At 35.5% G+C, this 18,019-nt stretch overlaps 1 protein-coding gene across 6 annotated transcripts in view; it reads right to left on the bottom strand.

Moving 5' to 3' along the window:
* The window catches only part of LOC115917961 (neurexin-3-like), a 117,654-nt gene that overhangs the window by 33,242 nt on the left and 66,393 nt on the right, over positions 1-18,019 (bottom strand). For all 6 annotated transcript variants that reach the window (XM_030998392.1, XM_030998394.1, XM_030998396.1 and 3 more), the window contains 3 exons: positions 15,242-15,549; positions 12,960-13,124; positions 247-423 (listed from right to left, as the gene is read on the bottom strand). In XM_030998392.1, coding sequence (XP_030854252.1) covers positions 247-423; positions 12,960-13,124; positions 15,242-15,549 — 650 coding nt within the window. The remainder of the gene's footprint in view (positions 1-246; positions 424-12,959; positions 13,125-15,241; positions 15,550-18,019) is intronic.

Genomic DNA, 18,019 nt, shown 5'->3' with positions numbered 1-18,019 from the left:
GATGATGTGTTTTGAGAGCCAGAAGGGCATTAATTCAGTATATTTTCATACTGACTAAACACCCTTTCGGCACTCAACTTATGACCCATGCAGATATTTGCTGGCTAAATCTTTCTCCTCCTCATCCAAAGCTATGTCACAAGCATGCACAGTTTTGGACAAAATTCACACACAAGCTCTTTTATCTTCACCCATGATAGAGAAAGAAGAAACTCTGCTGAACAAAAGAAGAAAACTCTAGCTTACCTTTGCCATCCATTTTGGAAGAAGAAGGAAGGATTCTTCACTGAGGAAAGTGATAGGATCGATAGCATCCACATCTTCTGTTGTGAAGGTGATATCACCAAAGACCTGAGTGAAGTCATCGCCACTGATAGCCAACTCAAGAAGCTCAAGCATAAAGTCTTCACCGTTGTAAACAACCTAGAAGATCAAAGACAATCAAAAGAAGAAAGAAATAATGATGATTAGAATACAAAAGCTCCAGTATTAAGTCTTCTCCATTATATACAACATGTGAAATCAAAGACAAAGAAATTAAGGTCAAAATGTACATTATGATTTATAATGACTCAATTCTGGACATATTCTGTTTTCATATTTTTAATCAAAATGACGGGATGGGATGAATAAATAGTAGCCAAGTTTTTCTTTCTTTCTTCTCAACACTAGTGAATATTATTCTTTATATAAACGTTATTTCCAGAAGCTGGTATTATCATTTCCACATGAAACATTCTGAAAAACATCAGCAAACACACTTTTCTCCTTTTTAAATTTGATTTATACTTTTCCTCTGAATATCAACCATCTTTTATTTAATACAATAATCAAGATATTCTGACAACTGATGATGGAACATTAAAATGTTTTTCACAAAATTCATGAGCATAACATTATGGACATACTACCTCGTAAAATCAGAACTGAATTTCACATGCATTTAGATATTATCCCAGTGTAATTGACACTTAAATAAAGATTTAGGCACTTTCTGGTCTCCTTGCAGTAGTATTATCATGAATTTATTCAATATTCTTTTTATTTCTACCTTTATCTATTTTCATCAGCTGTATAGAATCGCCTCAAGCTATATAGAATTCTATTCATCCACAAAAAACACACAGAATATAAAGGTATTTTCAACAAGGTACTGAAAATAGCTTTGGCATGGACCACTTGAAATAAATCTGGGTCATTACTGAGTTATCTTGCCTTAAACCTATTCATCAAATATTCATCCCATATCTCATCCCATGCCCCATGTTCTATGCAAACAAACGGTCTGAATATTGCCTCTGGACAGTCAACGGCTGCAACGACACTGTTTGGATTTGCAGTGTCTTGACAGGACAGCAAATGATGTGAACGCTGGCCAAAATACTCACACTCACCAACCTTCAGGGGTACCCAAGGGATGTTAACCCACTGCTTCTCATGCACTCACTTTCATATCACATACATTTGCCATATCCCAAGTTATGTTTAACCACTCCAAATTTGTATTCAAGAGGCACCAATCCTTCTTGATTCCTATTATGAACTGTTGAATTTCTCCAGAAATGTTCTTTAAACAGCTTGCTCATTGCAGTTGATAATATTCCTATTCAAAGGTCTTTCCTTTATGTTTATATTGTCTGTTCAGGGCCAGAAGGGTGCTAACTCTGTGTTAAAGTATAGGAGACTGTATAGGAGAATGGACAGCTGGACAAGTAATATACAGATCTATTCACACATAAAAAATAACCTTCTAAAAACCTTCTTAATTTGGCCTTTAATCCCATCCATATTGGACCCAATATCACAAGAAAATGAGAGAAGTTATGCTATATACCAAGATTTGTGTCAATGTCTGATTGACATTTCATAATGGATTTGGATATCACCATAGGTGTTCCCATTAAAGGTCTTATTGATATCTGCCTAAATTAGACCAATTCCTTGATAAGATCATTCCAATGATTAAAAGGCCAATATATATGTGTATTGCTTTGACAGGGGTCTTCTCACTTTTCATCCGGCAATCCCAATACAGTTGGATTAGCAAAATGAAGTAGTGATTGATTTGTACATTCAACATTTGGGATACATGTACAGGCATCACTATTGTTATATTGACTGATTTGTTGTGGATATAAACCCATTGCTATCTTCAACTAATATACAGCAGCTATAACTATGGGTAATAATACTGCTATGATTCCTGATACAACACAACTCAATCTAGTTAACTTTTATCCACATAGCTTCTTACCCAAAAAGTAATCAGTTTCTCCTAAAGGTATAGGATGTTTCAATCGTGATGATATTATGATATCGAATTGTGTGAATTTCATTTTCCTTGGGTATGATGCTCAATTGCCCAACTTTGCCAAAGGTTCTGAATAAGATTACTTTCTTTATTATTCATCATTCCAGATTTATTAAACCACATTTTGACTTAGGCCTTGATCTCAAAAGGTTCCTCACAAACAGCTTTCAATCACTATGTCATATACTTGAAGTCATCTGGGGGTAGAGATACTCTGGTTTCTGCCACACTGTATCACTTTGTCAGCTCTTCTTCTGTTACTTGCCCTAAGACCTCAAGAAGTAGTACCGGGACTGATCTACCCCTACGAACCCCTACGGACCCTACACCTCAGAAGCCAAAATGGAAAGAAAGTGGCAACCTGCACTCAAGCTCCTGTCACTCAGTCACATGACTCTTCAATCCAGAGCTCATATCACATGACCCAATCACTACGCCAACCATCATCAATGAAGTCTAAAGCTTCCAAAACCCTCTTCTACTGTCGGCATAGTACAGTGTAACTACAGCTAGGGGCCAATGGTACAAGCTTAGTACCAAGAACAAGCTAATATTGCACACGTAATCCATCCCACGTCCCATGTCTCAAATCCCCCCGAAACGCGCTTTTATTGATCTCCCGTATTCCATTTCTAATGAAAACATGTAGTCTACCACAGTTGGACATCGAGGTGCACCCACATTCCCCAAAATACGCCCTGAAAAATAAAGGTGGCAGTATTGATTACGAATGCTCAATTGCTTTTTTTCTTCGAGAGTGAATATTATTTCCGTGGTGAACGCCCTTGGGTGATAGCCGCGGCTACGCATAAAATGTTTGGCTTCTTGCTGGCTGAGCTTGGCACACTGGACTATCTACAATGTTTTTACAGGCGAGAAGTGTCGTCGAGTCTTCTACAGACAACTTGGCGACACATGATACTGCTTGCTCACAGTGTGAACACACCTCTAAAGACTGGCTTTCAAGTTAACACTCCTCCCGTGATTAACTTACCAAGAATCAAATTTGATACCATGGATTTCATTCCCTCTGATGCATAGAACCACGATCACAGCCAAGGTGGCTACTAGTCTGATATCTACTGAAGATATGAAGATCTTCATATTTCTTCTTCCTAAGAAATCACATAAATGTTCAAATCATATTACTGATTTAAACACTCACTCATTTTTTTAGATCATTTGATAATGCTACTGCAATCATCATGACTATGCAAACACAAATTTCTTCTCCAAAAGGTTCCTTCATAATATATAGGTTGGCATTGCCTTTAGTCATCTTCTGTAACACCCATCCCCACCTTCATGATATTTTGATCTTTAAAATGAGACAGCTTGGTCCTCCTACGACCATCATTACAAAACTAAGAAAGCATCAAATTTGTAACTCTATCTTCATATTTAGAGAAGACACTTCTGAGTTTAAAAATTTCAGTCTTTGCCCTTGAGTAACTAAAAACATGAGAACGTCATTAGACAGACAATGGGAAAGTTAGCGCCAGATGAGCCAAGCTGTCAACATCATTCCTTGTGCATGCTTGTGTGTCTGTGAGTACGTACTGATCAGATGCGTTCCCACTGCTCACATTCACGAGGTCTACACACCTCTCTGTGTGGTGCGCATCATGTAAGTCACCATCTGCAACAGAATTGGCTTAAACCGATACAAAGGTGTAGAAAACCAATCTAAATATAGCAATGAGAAAAACCCCGCAAATCTTGGCAATAGGAACAGGGTTTTGAATGCATCTGAGACTAAGAGAGGAGGAAAACATGCATATCCCGGAGCTATAGATGTTATTTACCACCTCATCGTGTTCAAATACTAAAGGGATAGAGGCACACAGTTATAAAATATTCTCTATTTTGAGCCAAGCTGCAAGATTTGTGGGAGTAAAGTCACCATATCATTTCACTAGAAGAAGTTATTTATGCAGCTTTGGGAAAAACAAACAGCTAGGATATCAAGTGGTTACAACATTTGAATCCACAAAAAAAACTAGAAGCTCGAAGGCACAGCTAAGGCAACCCATAAACACTTGATAAGCAATATTTATACATTTAGTATCAAATTGGAAATTATCTGTGAGGAGCACCAGGGTATCAAATGACATACTGCTTAACTCTTTCTATTGTTGAATATGTTTAACTAAGCATATCTGTATTAAAAATAGTAAGGGCATTACATATATATTCCATCTATGATTCCAACGTGTACATAAAAGCAGATTGATTTCACAGCCTTTTGGGACTCCCAGAGCTGGATTTAGACAACATCAAGGGTGAAGTATATTCTCTACTAGGTATCAATCATTTGTATCCAAGCTTATTTTCCCATAAAGATGTACTCGGTCATTATACCATCAAGCAACCTATCAATTTACAACAATTTAACTGATGTAATTTATTAAACAATCCACTTACAAACCAACACCATGAACTTATCATTCCCCAACTTTAAGATTAAACAGGTAGGAAGTATAAATGGTAGCAGAACATTACTACAAGTACTTTTGATTGCAAGAAATCGTCGGCCTTATGCCAAAAGGGCCTTAACTGCTTTTGGCCATTTCGAGATAATCGCATTTAAAGGTTTTGGCCTCTCTAATAATCAAAAGTTTGTGGTCGTTTTTTTTTTTTTTGAAGCCAATTTCGATAAATATGTTAAGTTATTAAGTTTTACATGAAATGTGTTAAATGTGTTATAAAATATTCAGAATTGTACATGCTATGTGCAAAAAACATGTTAGGGCCTTTTTGGCATAAGGCTTGAATGCAGCGTATTTATGCCAGAAGGGCCGTAACCTACTCGGCATTGTGCCAAAAAGGGGCGTAACCTACGCGTCGTTATGCCAAAAGGGCGCGCATAGTTAGCGCCCTTCTGGCATAAGGAAATTTTCTTGTTTCGCAACACCTTTGGTTTGCCAGAAAGGCCCTCCTACGGCTATTGGATCACAAAAACTGATAAAACTGGTTAATTAAAATGTTTGAAAAAGTATTTTTGATATCTGAATATTTTTATTAATATAATGCAGCTTTCGGTAAAGTTATTTTTTAGAGATCGTACATTTAGAACATCTTTTTCGTTGTTTATTTTTCATCACAGTCCCATACGTTGACATCTGCGTATTTCAACGAGTCGGTCGCATTTCATGCATCCATACCTAATTTAAATCTCACTCAGATTTCATGATCTAAATTCATGACATATACTTTCAGTGATTATTTTAAGTACATTGTGTCTATTCTAGACTAATCATGTTTTTAATGGTGTTTCTACTGATATTTCTTGAATTAAATGGAAATTACGAAATAACCTGTCATTGATTTGCCGTGAAGGTTAAGGCCCTTTTGAAATTCATAATTATCTTCATAAATAAATCGAATTCCAACAAGTGAAGCACATCATTTTAAAGAGAATGATGAAATCTACAAGGTGATGTTAATAACTCAATAACCCCCAAAATCGGGTTAAGGCCCTTTTTGGCATAAGGCCGACGAAATATACTATTAAGTGAAGTGGTTGAACTTTCCTACTTCAGCTATTTTGAAAATAAACGAGAGTAACTTCTTCATCACCCATCCTCCTCTCGGAATGTCTATTGCTGGTCAACTCTCTTTCTCTCTCTTTCTCTCACTCTCTCTATTTACTAATGCCCCGGAGCACGAATGGATAAAAGAAGCATGGACAGACCCAATTGCAACACAGCTCTACAGAATTCGGATCAGTTTTGGCATCGGAGACAAAAAATGCAAATACCATATTGACTTTTTGGGCTATGAATCTCATGCAATGGGAGAGTCCACGGCCTAGAATTTCAGCACCTGTGTTTAAACGCCCGACTTGTTTGAAATGCTCCTCTGTGGCGTGCCATTCAAATCACGTCTCGCAAACTCTTTTCCTTTTTCTCTTAATATCCTGGACAGACGAAAGCGTCAAGAAAAAGTAAATACTGTTCAGAGGAATGAAATTCAACACCTTTTGAAAGTATCCACATGTCATGAGAAAAACAGGCGATGTTTTGTAATATTAGAACATTGCTTTTAAGCAGAACGTGGGAATGTTTGAAGAAAGCAACCAGAGTTTAATGTCCTTTACCATGGTGCAGACACCATTAGCCAAAAGCAATCATTAAAAATATTCCAAACTTTTGATACACTACAAACAAACATTATTAAGTCAGATATACTGAATTTATTTAATCAGGTTAAAATTCTCTTCAACTCACAACCTGGATCTACCTCTTTAAGTTTGGATCTTTGTTCAGTAAGTGAAGAACACCAAATAGCTCAATCTATTTTTGCTCCTACTTGGAGCGATAAACATCAGAAGATTTTTGAGCACTTAAGGCTACATCAAGTACGACACAGAAAGAGATAGTCATCAGAATTCCAGAGAATAAGACATAAGGAAGAGTTAAAACAAAGAGAGAGAGAGAGGCAAGAAGCGTTTGGAGTTACGGGTCATCTTATCGGTGATGAGGGATGAGAAGCAGGAGCTCGTTGAGGAACTTGAAAGATGATAATTGGGCAGTCAATTTAATGGACCATTTCCACATAAACATTCCTCAAATACGATTTGTTTAAATGCTGGACCTAGTCAGAAACTATGACACTTTTCAGAGCAGGCAGATGCTTGTGTTTCCCAGTGACTTTATATTGTGTTCCTTTCGGACAAACAAGAACATAAACCGTTTTTAAATAAATATCATTGACCTTAGAGCTTCTCACTGACTTAGATACTTTTCTTTGTTAACCCACAGAATAGTATGCTAGCTATGACTCTGTAATTCTGTAAAATGATAATGAATAATGACAATTAAGTTAAATGAATTCACTATCGTTGAAATTCCTTTGCACATTTTTTTGTACCTCCTACACAATATTGTTTTCTGTCATTATTTTCTATTTATTGGCTTTTTGCTGAACATAATAATATCAATTATTCGCTCAATGACAGCACTAACTTTCTTTCTTGAGAATAACAGTATTAATGAGTGATGTAGTAAAGAATAAGCACATGAGCAGTGATTTACTCTTGTAAACTGAGAAAGAGGTACGATCACTACTCAACATATTATACATCTTCACCACATCCAAAAGCCACTGCTTTTAAAGCACTAGCCTCACAGAAAGATAGCGCATGTATGATGGTATCATTATTCATACACGACTAGATATCGCTTCCGTTGCAGGCATTCTCTATTAATCATGTTTTGGATCGAGGCAAGTAAGAACGTAATAATGAGTCGTTGATACGTCCTACATGATCCTATCCTATGCTTCCAATGCGATAAAGATGTCCTAAAATAGGAAGTATGAAACGGCCATGAAGTGGAAAAACATAACGATCATGACACACTGTGCTATGTTCTGGTTAGTGCTATTAAAGGGATGCTATAGTCTAAGGAAAGAGTACTTCACTAATATGACAACACCAGCAGGGATTGATGTATATTTCCTTTACAAGATAATATTACCAAAAAAATCACTTTGAAAACATAAATAAATTCAACAAAACTATTTTAAATGTTATCTTTAATTTTCTGCTTTATTCTGAAATATCATTTCACTGCATTTAATAGCACTATTTCTTCCTTTTATGTGCAAAGATACAAACCTACATATTTTGTGGGATCTACACTTTATAAATTGTATGACTCTTGAAATGACATTCAATGACTAATTCATGGGATACCTATTTTGTCAGTAATGGGATACATAACATTAATTTCTCTATTTCACTTTCACTCAAAACAGTATGCATCATCACATCATACATCTAACATGAAGTCATAAATAATTTGTGATTTGCATGGAACTGCACACCCCACTCAATCAGTTTTTATCTTCTATTGATGTATTTTCAATGTATCTGATGCCATCTGCTCTTTTTCTTTGGAAATTAGACAATAAGAGCTTTTGGCTTCATGTTAAATGATTTTTACATCAATAAAGAAATACAACATAAATATATACATTCTTCATAGAAATGTGAGATCAATTGTATGCCAAGAGCCAAAAAGACATGTAAATATATATGAGTCGATACCATTTTGGTTCCTATCAGATGAACATATTGTGTTTTTAGATCAAAAGAACCTTTTCAGTAGGAAAAGATGAGCTTAGATATCCATTACAATTATATCAACGTAAACTAAACAATAGCATCCATTTACAAACATCAAACAAATAATACCGCACATGCCTCTCTATCTCGACTGCAATATGTGACAATACTCCCTAAACCAATTACCCAATCCAGCTGATTGACCCCCTCCGTTCAACATTATCTCACCAAACTCATTAGAGTTAACTAATAAACAGTCAATATCAATTCCCGTTTATTTTAATTGGCTACATGACTAATTCTGTTTCAACACACCAATAAGTGCTACTGATTTTTCAGTGAAGCTGGTGATGAACTGGGTGATGTTTGAATTGTTTAGTCTGAAAGGACGAGCTTTTTAATTTACAGAGGACAGATTCAATTAGGGGAATTGCCTATTTGAGGAGTGAAAGATTGATACTTATCTGTCGAGATAATGACAGAAACGTGCTTCAACTCTTGTGGTTGTTGAACCATACTAAGTGACTTCTTGAATGGTTATTTTGCATGATTATTGCAAGAATCATTACATTAAAGTGATAATGTACTTAGCATGAAATATTATATATTTTTTTCAAATAAAATAAAATGGCCTGAATTTCTGAAAGTATTATTTTTCTTTGTTATGATCTGACCTTTCATAAGGATTATATTACAAGTAATATTCTATACACAAAATAGTGACAAACACTTAAGCATTGAGTTCTAATTATAAATGATTTTCTTTAAACTTCCAGGCCATTTTTGAAAAGTGATAGTCAAACAAGTTATCTAAATTCTTGAAAGCCCTTCTGAAAGCCCTTTTACTTTCATTTCTGGTTACATACACAACACTAAGAGCTAAGAGCAAACATAAACGTATGAATTAGAAAATGCTTAGCTGCAGCTTTCCTATAGCCTTGACTACAGAATGATTTACTAATGAACGTTTCTGTACACTCATATTATCTGGCTGAATGACCCTACAGAAAATTATTCACAAGTCGCAGAACATATGAGAATAACTCTTGTTCTCCATAAAAATTTAATGGGGATTTAGTTTCTCATGTAGCACCCCTCCCCCTTTTGAAGTTTAGTTTGTCTGTATAGTACATGTACTAACATTTCCCAAATGTGCTACTGCAGAAATATGAGAATTGCTGTCTCACTGGATATAATAAAGGGAAATCACGAGGCAACCTCCTCATTTCCGGTGTGGCACATAATGAAAAATGTGTGGAAAGTTTGAATCCCTCAGTACAGTTACTCATTGTGTACAAGCATCAGCTAGCTATCATTCTACAGGAAAACCAATATTGATTTGAGTTGTTAATTATCATTGATTAGCTAACGTGAGACAGGCACGGAGGAGGCCCAATAGGAGTAAGGAAATACATTGTGATTCCAGTTTAAAGATTTATCGGATTGTTTGTTGGGGTTAGCATAATTGCCTCCCAGTTTGCGATATTACAGCGCTTTGCACGCGGTGTAGCAGAATGTCCAGCATTTGTGAGTCTATTGTCATGATCCAGCCACGCTGGAGCCAATTTAATCTTCACCTTTTGTTCATTGCATTAAGGTTGGTATATCTTAATTGCAGTATCCCTGATGATAGAGTATTATGTATTTATGAAATATCATAAGAGGAAAATCAGTGAAGCGAAGGTGAGGGCATTAACAGCATTATTTCAATTTCCTTTTTGATGGAACAACAGAACAAAAAGAATATTTCATTCCACTTTACCACGAACATTCATATTTTGTTTTCTTTTATGTTAACTCTTGTACAAATTATCCATTAGAAAAAATTTCATAGAAAAATAATCAACAAAATAAACATTGAAATGTTTAAAAAGCAGAACTTTCATTAAAGGCATCAGATGATGACAAGATAGGCCTGTATGAACATAATTTTCCAAGAGAATTCAATGATAGGTCCATTTGACTCGATAGTGAATAACCAAGGAATATAACAGCCATGTAGTTTTGATCAAGTCTTTACGTCACAACAAAGTTATATCACACTTTACAGTAATATCTATAAACTTGTTAAAACACAATCCTTTTTGTCTGTCTGTATCTGGAGAGTTCTAAAAGAAGGAAATATAAGATTACCAGAGTATTAACTGACTGTTAATCAGCCATCTATCCACACACAGCCATAGATTTCACTACCTGACATGCCATATTGATTTCTTACACACTAATTAGATTCCATTGTTTTAAGGGACAACCTGCCACAGACGAATAAAAAGAATTTATAGTGAGGATAATTTTGTCTGCTGAGAGCGAAAAGGGCACTAATGCTATGTATGAGTTATGCCCTTCTGTTTCATAACAGTGAGACAGTGTTTTTCAGTATCTGGTATTAGATGAAAATAAGATGGAAATATGCTGGAATTGGAAGACAGTACCAACTCAAGAGGGTTTTTTCTCTTTAAAGGTAGAAACTATTGAAAGAAACTCATGGTCTTCCAGAAATTCAACTTTTCAGAATTTATAGTGAGAATAATTTCATCTGCTGAGAGCAAGAAAAAGGGGGCTCACCTTGATGAAGAATTGATAGTTGGCATATCATGATGAGAACAGTTATGAGAAATAAAAATGCAATTTACAGAAATTTGCTTTTTCATCAAAAGAAGATTAAAGAAGAGATGAAATGAGGCTGTCTAATGTCAATATTTCTTGCTTTTAAATATTCATAGCGGAAACAACTCTATTCTTTTATTAATAAATGATCTTCATTAGATGTGAATATACAAAGTACAAGAAAGTTGTAAAAATAAGAGTGTTTTTACTCTCTGTATGTGTCTTTCTTAAACAAAGTTGCTCTTGATGTTTACTATAAGCTAAATTAAAGCTTACTCAACATAGCAACAAATTGGGTATGCTACTGGTGTTTTCTATCCATAATAATGCTATGATATATAACAAGTACATTAGAAATGCCAAAGGGAAAAAAACTATAAATATGAGCACATCCTTGCTCTGAGGATGATCTACTAACTGTGAGTTAAGCACTAAAAGATACCATTTATTCTGAGAAGAAAAATTAAGCCTAGTATGAAAATATTGCTCTTATCCATGATTCATAATACATATTCATTTATATATTTATTTTCAGTATTTAAAAAAAAAGTTTCTATTTCTCATAATACTTGCTACTATAATATGTTGCTCTTTTATAGAAGCTGTATTCAATTTTTATCAAATTTTTGGTTTTCTACAACAATGACCTGACAAGTCCTTTGCTTAATCTCTCCTGCATGACTGTATGTGTTGACAATGTAATGTCTTATCTGTTTATTGCAAACAAGGCTTGATGCACTCACATTAAAGCTCAATGACTCATAAAGCTCTTAATTACTCTAGCCCTTCAATTAAGGCGACTACTTTGTATTGTATTTGATAAAGGTTACTTGTGAGCCTTAAATTGTGAGGATAATTGGGCTTTGATTAAAAAACCTTGTACATTGGTGTTGCTGATACATTGTAGTGGTAATTGTTTCACTGGAATCTAAAGTCTTACATCTGCATCAGTGGGCATTTCCTCTTTGTCACATAATCCTTTAATGGATTATGATACCAAGTGCTTCATTCTTTTCTTGAATGTTTGCAATAATAGACAAACTATGGTTTAAAATTGAATACACTTTAATGATATGGTGGCCACAACACTAAGGGAGTATTATGGAGGTTGTTTTGAATGTTTTCACGGTCGTCTTTATGGAAAAAAATATGTTAGTAGAATCACCCCTCCCCCCCCCCCCCCCCCCCCCCCCCAAAAAAAAAGTAGCATGTCTGCCACTGGATCTCAGTACATCTTGGCTCCTGAGAATGTGACAGGCAGATCAAAACAACTTACCATTGTTTAATGGAAATAGGGCAATAAAATTGAATTACTAGTTCATATTGGAACTAAGAAATTCACCACCCACCCCTTGCCACAAAATCAAGGAGTGAATCGGGTCGGTTTTCAATTTAAGCAGGAAGGAAAAAAACCTGTCTTCAGATTGCCCAACTAGATCAGGTGGAAAATGTGGGGCAATGAGGGGCAGTGAGGTACAGTGAGGGGGAAAATAGCTGTTCTGACAGGCAATACCAGATTCAATATACTCCTCCTATTAACATAGGACGTGCAAGGTTTGCTACTGTACGGTATTGCTCAGCTGACCCAATAGTTGATTTAATTAATTAAATATCACAATACATGTGTATCTCTTTTATTATTCATAGGATACAAAATATTTCTTACTCTATACATCTAAATTGATTGACCGCTTCGTCTGTAAGTATATGTGTGACTCTACCAGTAGTTTGTCTGTCTGTCTGTCTGTCTGTTTGTCTATCTTTCCCTTCTGAGTCTATTTTCTCTTATTCCTATCTGCTTTCCTATCTGCGTGTCTGCCCCCTTTCTCTTTTCTCTCTATTCCAATATATGCGTCTCCCCGCCCCCCCCTCTCTCTCTCTCTCTACCATCTTGGTATGTGCTTGAATACAGCATGACCACAACACTATTTCAACCTACTACTCCAAGACAAGAATAAGAATGGAACTCACATCTCTGAGATTGCCTCTGAAGTTCTGTGACACCTCTCTGTATCCAGGTACCAGCTCTGGATTGGCTGCACCCCCTACCAGAAACTCCCTGGTGGCCCCGAGGCGCATGAAATCCCCCTCTGTGTTCCCAGTTGCCATGATACTCTCATCCACTCTTATTGTTACCTGTAAAGATGATACATAATAGTTTGTCATAATCTCTTTATATGGGTAATTAAAAGAAAAATGTGGTCGAGGAAAATAATGGTAATTTAAAAATAATCAGGTTCAAAATATGCAATACAGAAAGATTTTTTAACGTTTGTTGAGGACCAGAAGGGAATTATCTCTGTGTAAAATAACATGTAAAGGCCCTTCTGCCCCTCACCACATAAACTTTATTAAAGAACAAATAACAACACATTATTCAATCAACACAAAGTTTCATGAAAAGACCTGTCTGTCACCTACAATACCATCATACCAATCATGTCAATGAAAAATAATATCAGCAAATAGCAGAGCAAGTAATTTTAGTTCATGATGAATTAGAAAATAAAAATGATCCAATTAATCTGATCAAATACAATAATAAAAAGAAACAATTAAATACACTTCAGAAAAAAAATGGAGGAAGTACTTTGTTTGCAAAGCTCAGTCAGATGTGTGATGCTAATGTTTCCTGTCAAAATGATGCTTCCAAAAAATTCTTGGAATAAATTTTAATTTAGAAGGTAGATTGGTGTCAATGTAACCACGTCCCTTCCAGCTGCCACGTCTAAAACACCTATCTACCCATCTACATCCTATAGCCTTATTTACACTTGATGAGTTAATCTGCCTAAAAATAGAAGCCGTACTGCTGCAGCAATGACACAAAATCCATTTACATTTAAGTAAATAGCAAATGGAGGGGAGAAAAAGCTGGGTGCGACAAAGACCCGCAATAGTATCTCTGTATTTTTTGTATAGGACACAGAAACATAAAGTGTGAAATGATTTTAGTTTGCTGCAAATATTTTTGTTAAAGGCAGTTTACTGTTGCAAGTGTGAATAGGGCTTTATAGCAATTTATTAACAACGTGACTTAAAGGACAACTTTTGAGTTTCTATGATTTATAAAGCCTTGTCAATCACATTCTTAAGCTTCTCTTAAACTCTTCAAATCGTTAAATAATTAGGTTTAAAAAATTATAATTCATGTGTTGTTTAAAAGTATTTCTTTCTGTAAGTTAAAAGATAATCTACCTCAAAAGAATTCATCAAAATATAAGTATAAAAAAGAAACTCCATCTTTGCTAAAAACTGATAAAATGAATAATCATCTCCAATTCAAATCTGCAATGTAATCATTAATCCATTTTCAAGGCAATTATAAGGAAAATTTAACAATAGCATGGTATCTCTTTCAATATTTTGTTTATTTTTAATTCCAAACACTTCAGTGTAATCTTCAGAGTAGTGTTACTTCCATTTCGGTTCGCCAGATTCTTGATAAACATATTTTCCAAAACATCATATCCAATAAACATCTACAGACAGTCATCTCCCTTTTTTCAAAAGTTCACATATGACTAAAGGGCATAATATATCAACAATATCAATTTCAATCTACAACCAGCTAACTCATGAGGGTAATATCTGAATGGTCTTCCCTGTGAGTGAGCCTTTAACATTGCTTCTCTCGCTGATAATAGAGGATAGTGATGGGCGCCTCCCCGTCGTGCACCTGCTCTCAACGTGTGCCCAGATGTACCCCCACACTCACACTCGATAAAAACAGGGTGGCATGGCTAATATTCAATTACTCTCACAGATAGATAGCTCGACAAGACACTGATCAGCAAGATTATTCACATCCAATACTGACTAACTAAATCAATCTTTCTTTTCCCTTCATATCACCTTTCAAAATTGGATGCGGTTATGGAATTGGAAGATGGCTCAATTTTCTTTTGTTTTCAATATTCTATTCCAAGACTGGTTTAACTTTAGCATTTCATCCTATGGTTAATTAGATTACTGTCCTATTGCGAATTTGTACAGATATAAATTCCATCAAACCATCATTTTCATTTTTCATTTGTTTGTTGTTGTTTTCCTTATGTTTGTGAAGTAATGTCTTTATCATCTTTTCATTGTCTTAACATCTTAATGTACTTGAAATCAATTAATGAGATTGCAATGTTCCCACATTTCAAGAGGCAATTGGCTTGGCTTGGCTTTGCACTTCATTAAGAAAGTCTTCCTGAAAATAAATGTGTCCATATTGTGATAGAAAAGCAAAATGTTATTTCTCTTACCTCTGTATTCTCCCTGGTAATCCTAACTTTATGCCACTCATTATCAATGAATCCACTTTGTCCTCTCCTGGCTGTGATAAACTCTCTATACTCTCCTGATCCGAGATTAATAGCTATCTCAATCCTGCCTCCATTCATAGCAGCGTAGATGTAGTCATACTCCTCCCCTACACTCAGGATCAGACCCGCTGGGGACTGGGTCCTGAACTCAAAGAGGACTTCATCACGATTATTGGAGATCTTCTTCTTGATGAGACTGTAGCTGATGTAGGTATTCCCATCAAAGGTAGCTGACGTGGCCGTTTTACCTGTATTACCAAGGAGAGGCAAAAGTATTTATATCCACACTTTAAAGTATAGAAACTGACTTACATATGAGATTGCATGACAGCATTCTCAAACGACAAGTGCTTCACTATCATTTTTTTTCACCAATGACCAGATACCTCACTTCAGCCCGGGACCTAACACTAACTACACTATAACCTAAACCTAACCCTAGATAAAATCTGAAACCCAGTCACAACCCTAACCCTTATCCTTTTACTTTGACCAAATGAAGCCAGGAGAGTACATATACAAATATTGTAGTAGCTTAATGTTCAGTTTAATGTAAAATTTTGAAACAATTTTTCACTGTGTTTGATTTAGTTCACTATGTATTTTCAAATACAAGAATGTGAGGGCTAATACTTGCACTGTGAATTGTGCTTATCCCATGACAAAATGATTCTATATCAGTTTGTAATGAACAAAAATTCACAGTTGATACAGATATCAAAAGGCAAAAGATATAGCATGCAAAATTGAAACATGTAAACTAAATATTCAATCATACTATCAACAACAACAAATTCTTTCATCAAAAGAAAAAATAAGCACAATGAAAGATACAATATATTCAGACATTATCTACACATTGATCACATTCTGGTTTACCTCACGAAGCCCAGAAAAATCTCCTGGAGGCAAGGTCTAAATTTAGCAGTCTTTGACAAATCTCTGCTCTTTAAAATTTAGACTGCTAGCATTACATAGGCGACAACAGTAAGCCCACGTAAGGAAATCTCTCTCTAAAACACAATCTATATCAATCTGACAGAAAGCGCTGCTACATGCTAAAAACAGAATGCATTTATAAACTAAACAAACAATACAGTTTAAATGCAAATCATATCCTCGCACATGCAACGCCAACATGTTACAAGAATGCAAATGTTCCTGTGTGAAATGCAGTGGATTGAATATAACTTCAGGTACTTTTTATGAGCTTATTGAGCTTCCAGTGACTTTATATTTCTTCTACTTTTTTTGATTTACCTAAGTATCACTTTTCCAAATTCAACATTTCAATTATATTTTGCTTAAATAAAAAAAGGATATAAATTTAGATTTTCAAAAAGAGTTTTGGTTTGGGTAAGAATATTTCATGAAATACAACACCATGAAGATATTTCCTTTCACCTTCAATACGTGTGTATTTCAATGAGGTTTAATAAGTTTCAACAACCAGAGGAACATTCTGATATTATCCCATGAATGTTTCCATAACGTTTCATAACGATATGAAGTAGATTAGCACTTTCATGCTATTTTCATGCTACCTTCTCAAGAATGAGATGAGACATTATTTTCAATCAGACTTTAACCCTCTCCATGCTCAATCATAAAAAGGGTGCATCTCCACCATGAGTGGTAGAATCCATCATCGATGAAGCAGGATGCAGTGCATTAATCACCTTCTACCAACATCATTTTCTCTGTATTACCAGGCAGCTTATCATGAATAGTTGATGTGGAAACAGAAAAGCAGCCCCTCATTTTGGGGCGAGCTGTTTGGATAACTGAAATGGGATATGGATTGAAGTCATAGACACCTCTTCCACTTCACCATGTGCATATCTCAACTCGGCAATTACGTCTGAAGTATGTACTTAGCATTTCTCCCAACCTGCATCCACACATCGGTGCAGGAAAATGGAATTGATGGGTTTGGGAATTCTTCAACGCCTCTGTCTGGAAAAGTCAAAAAGCTCTCAAAATATCCATGTAATGAGTGGCTATCTGTTGTATAGTGAATCAGTAAAACAGTATAGTAGAGGCATGGCATGGCAAAAATAGGAGGACCTGCAGATATTCACTGCTGTACATCACAAATAAATATATTTATGGGACAAGCTATGAATCCATTGTTCTACTTACATAGGAGTGGTAGTGTTTTTTAAAGAATTCTTTATCAAAACATGTATATTTTTAGAACAGGTGGATCGATAACCTTTATGATATCCCTGTCTCTGTAATGAACAGACTTGTTTATTAACTTATGAAGAGTATGATTCCACTGCTATTCCCATAAAATCCAATATACATAATGTATTCCCATGCTGCATCATTTAAATGTACGTTCCATGCTTGTATGAACACTGTACCGATTTGCAATGCAAATGTGATTGGTTTCATTTCGCATAGAACACTTATCCTCCCTGGCTCCATCTATGCTAATTTTTTCCACTCATTATCAATATGAGTTTGCTCCATTTATCGTACAAGATATTTTCTTTTTCCCGGTCCCTTGATGGAGGAATTTGATGGCGTACTTGAACTTGAATCGAGGGATCGAGAGTTTATGCCCTGAGGCATCTTTCCCCATACCGCCGCACCATACGCAGGTGCATGAAATGATATAGCCTCTAGCCATGGAGGGCTAATGCATCCATAAAATAGAAAGTGTTTCTTTCCAAAGAATCTAAAAGATGAGGAGAATACTGTATGAAAACT

Source organism: Strongylocentrotus purpuratus, unplaced genomic scaffold, assembly GCF_000002235.5.
Source record: "Strongylocentrotus purpuratus isolate Spur 01 unplaced genomic scaffold, Spur_5.0 spur5_scaffold_5, whole genome shotgun sequence".
Lineage (NCBI taxonomy): Eukaryota > Metazoa > Echinodermata > Echinoidea > Camarodonta > Strongylocentrotidae > Strongylocentrotus > Strongylocentrotus purpuratus.
The sequence above is the reverse complement of the archived record's forward strand: the minus strand, read 5'-3'. Positions and strand labels throughout refer to the sequence as shown.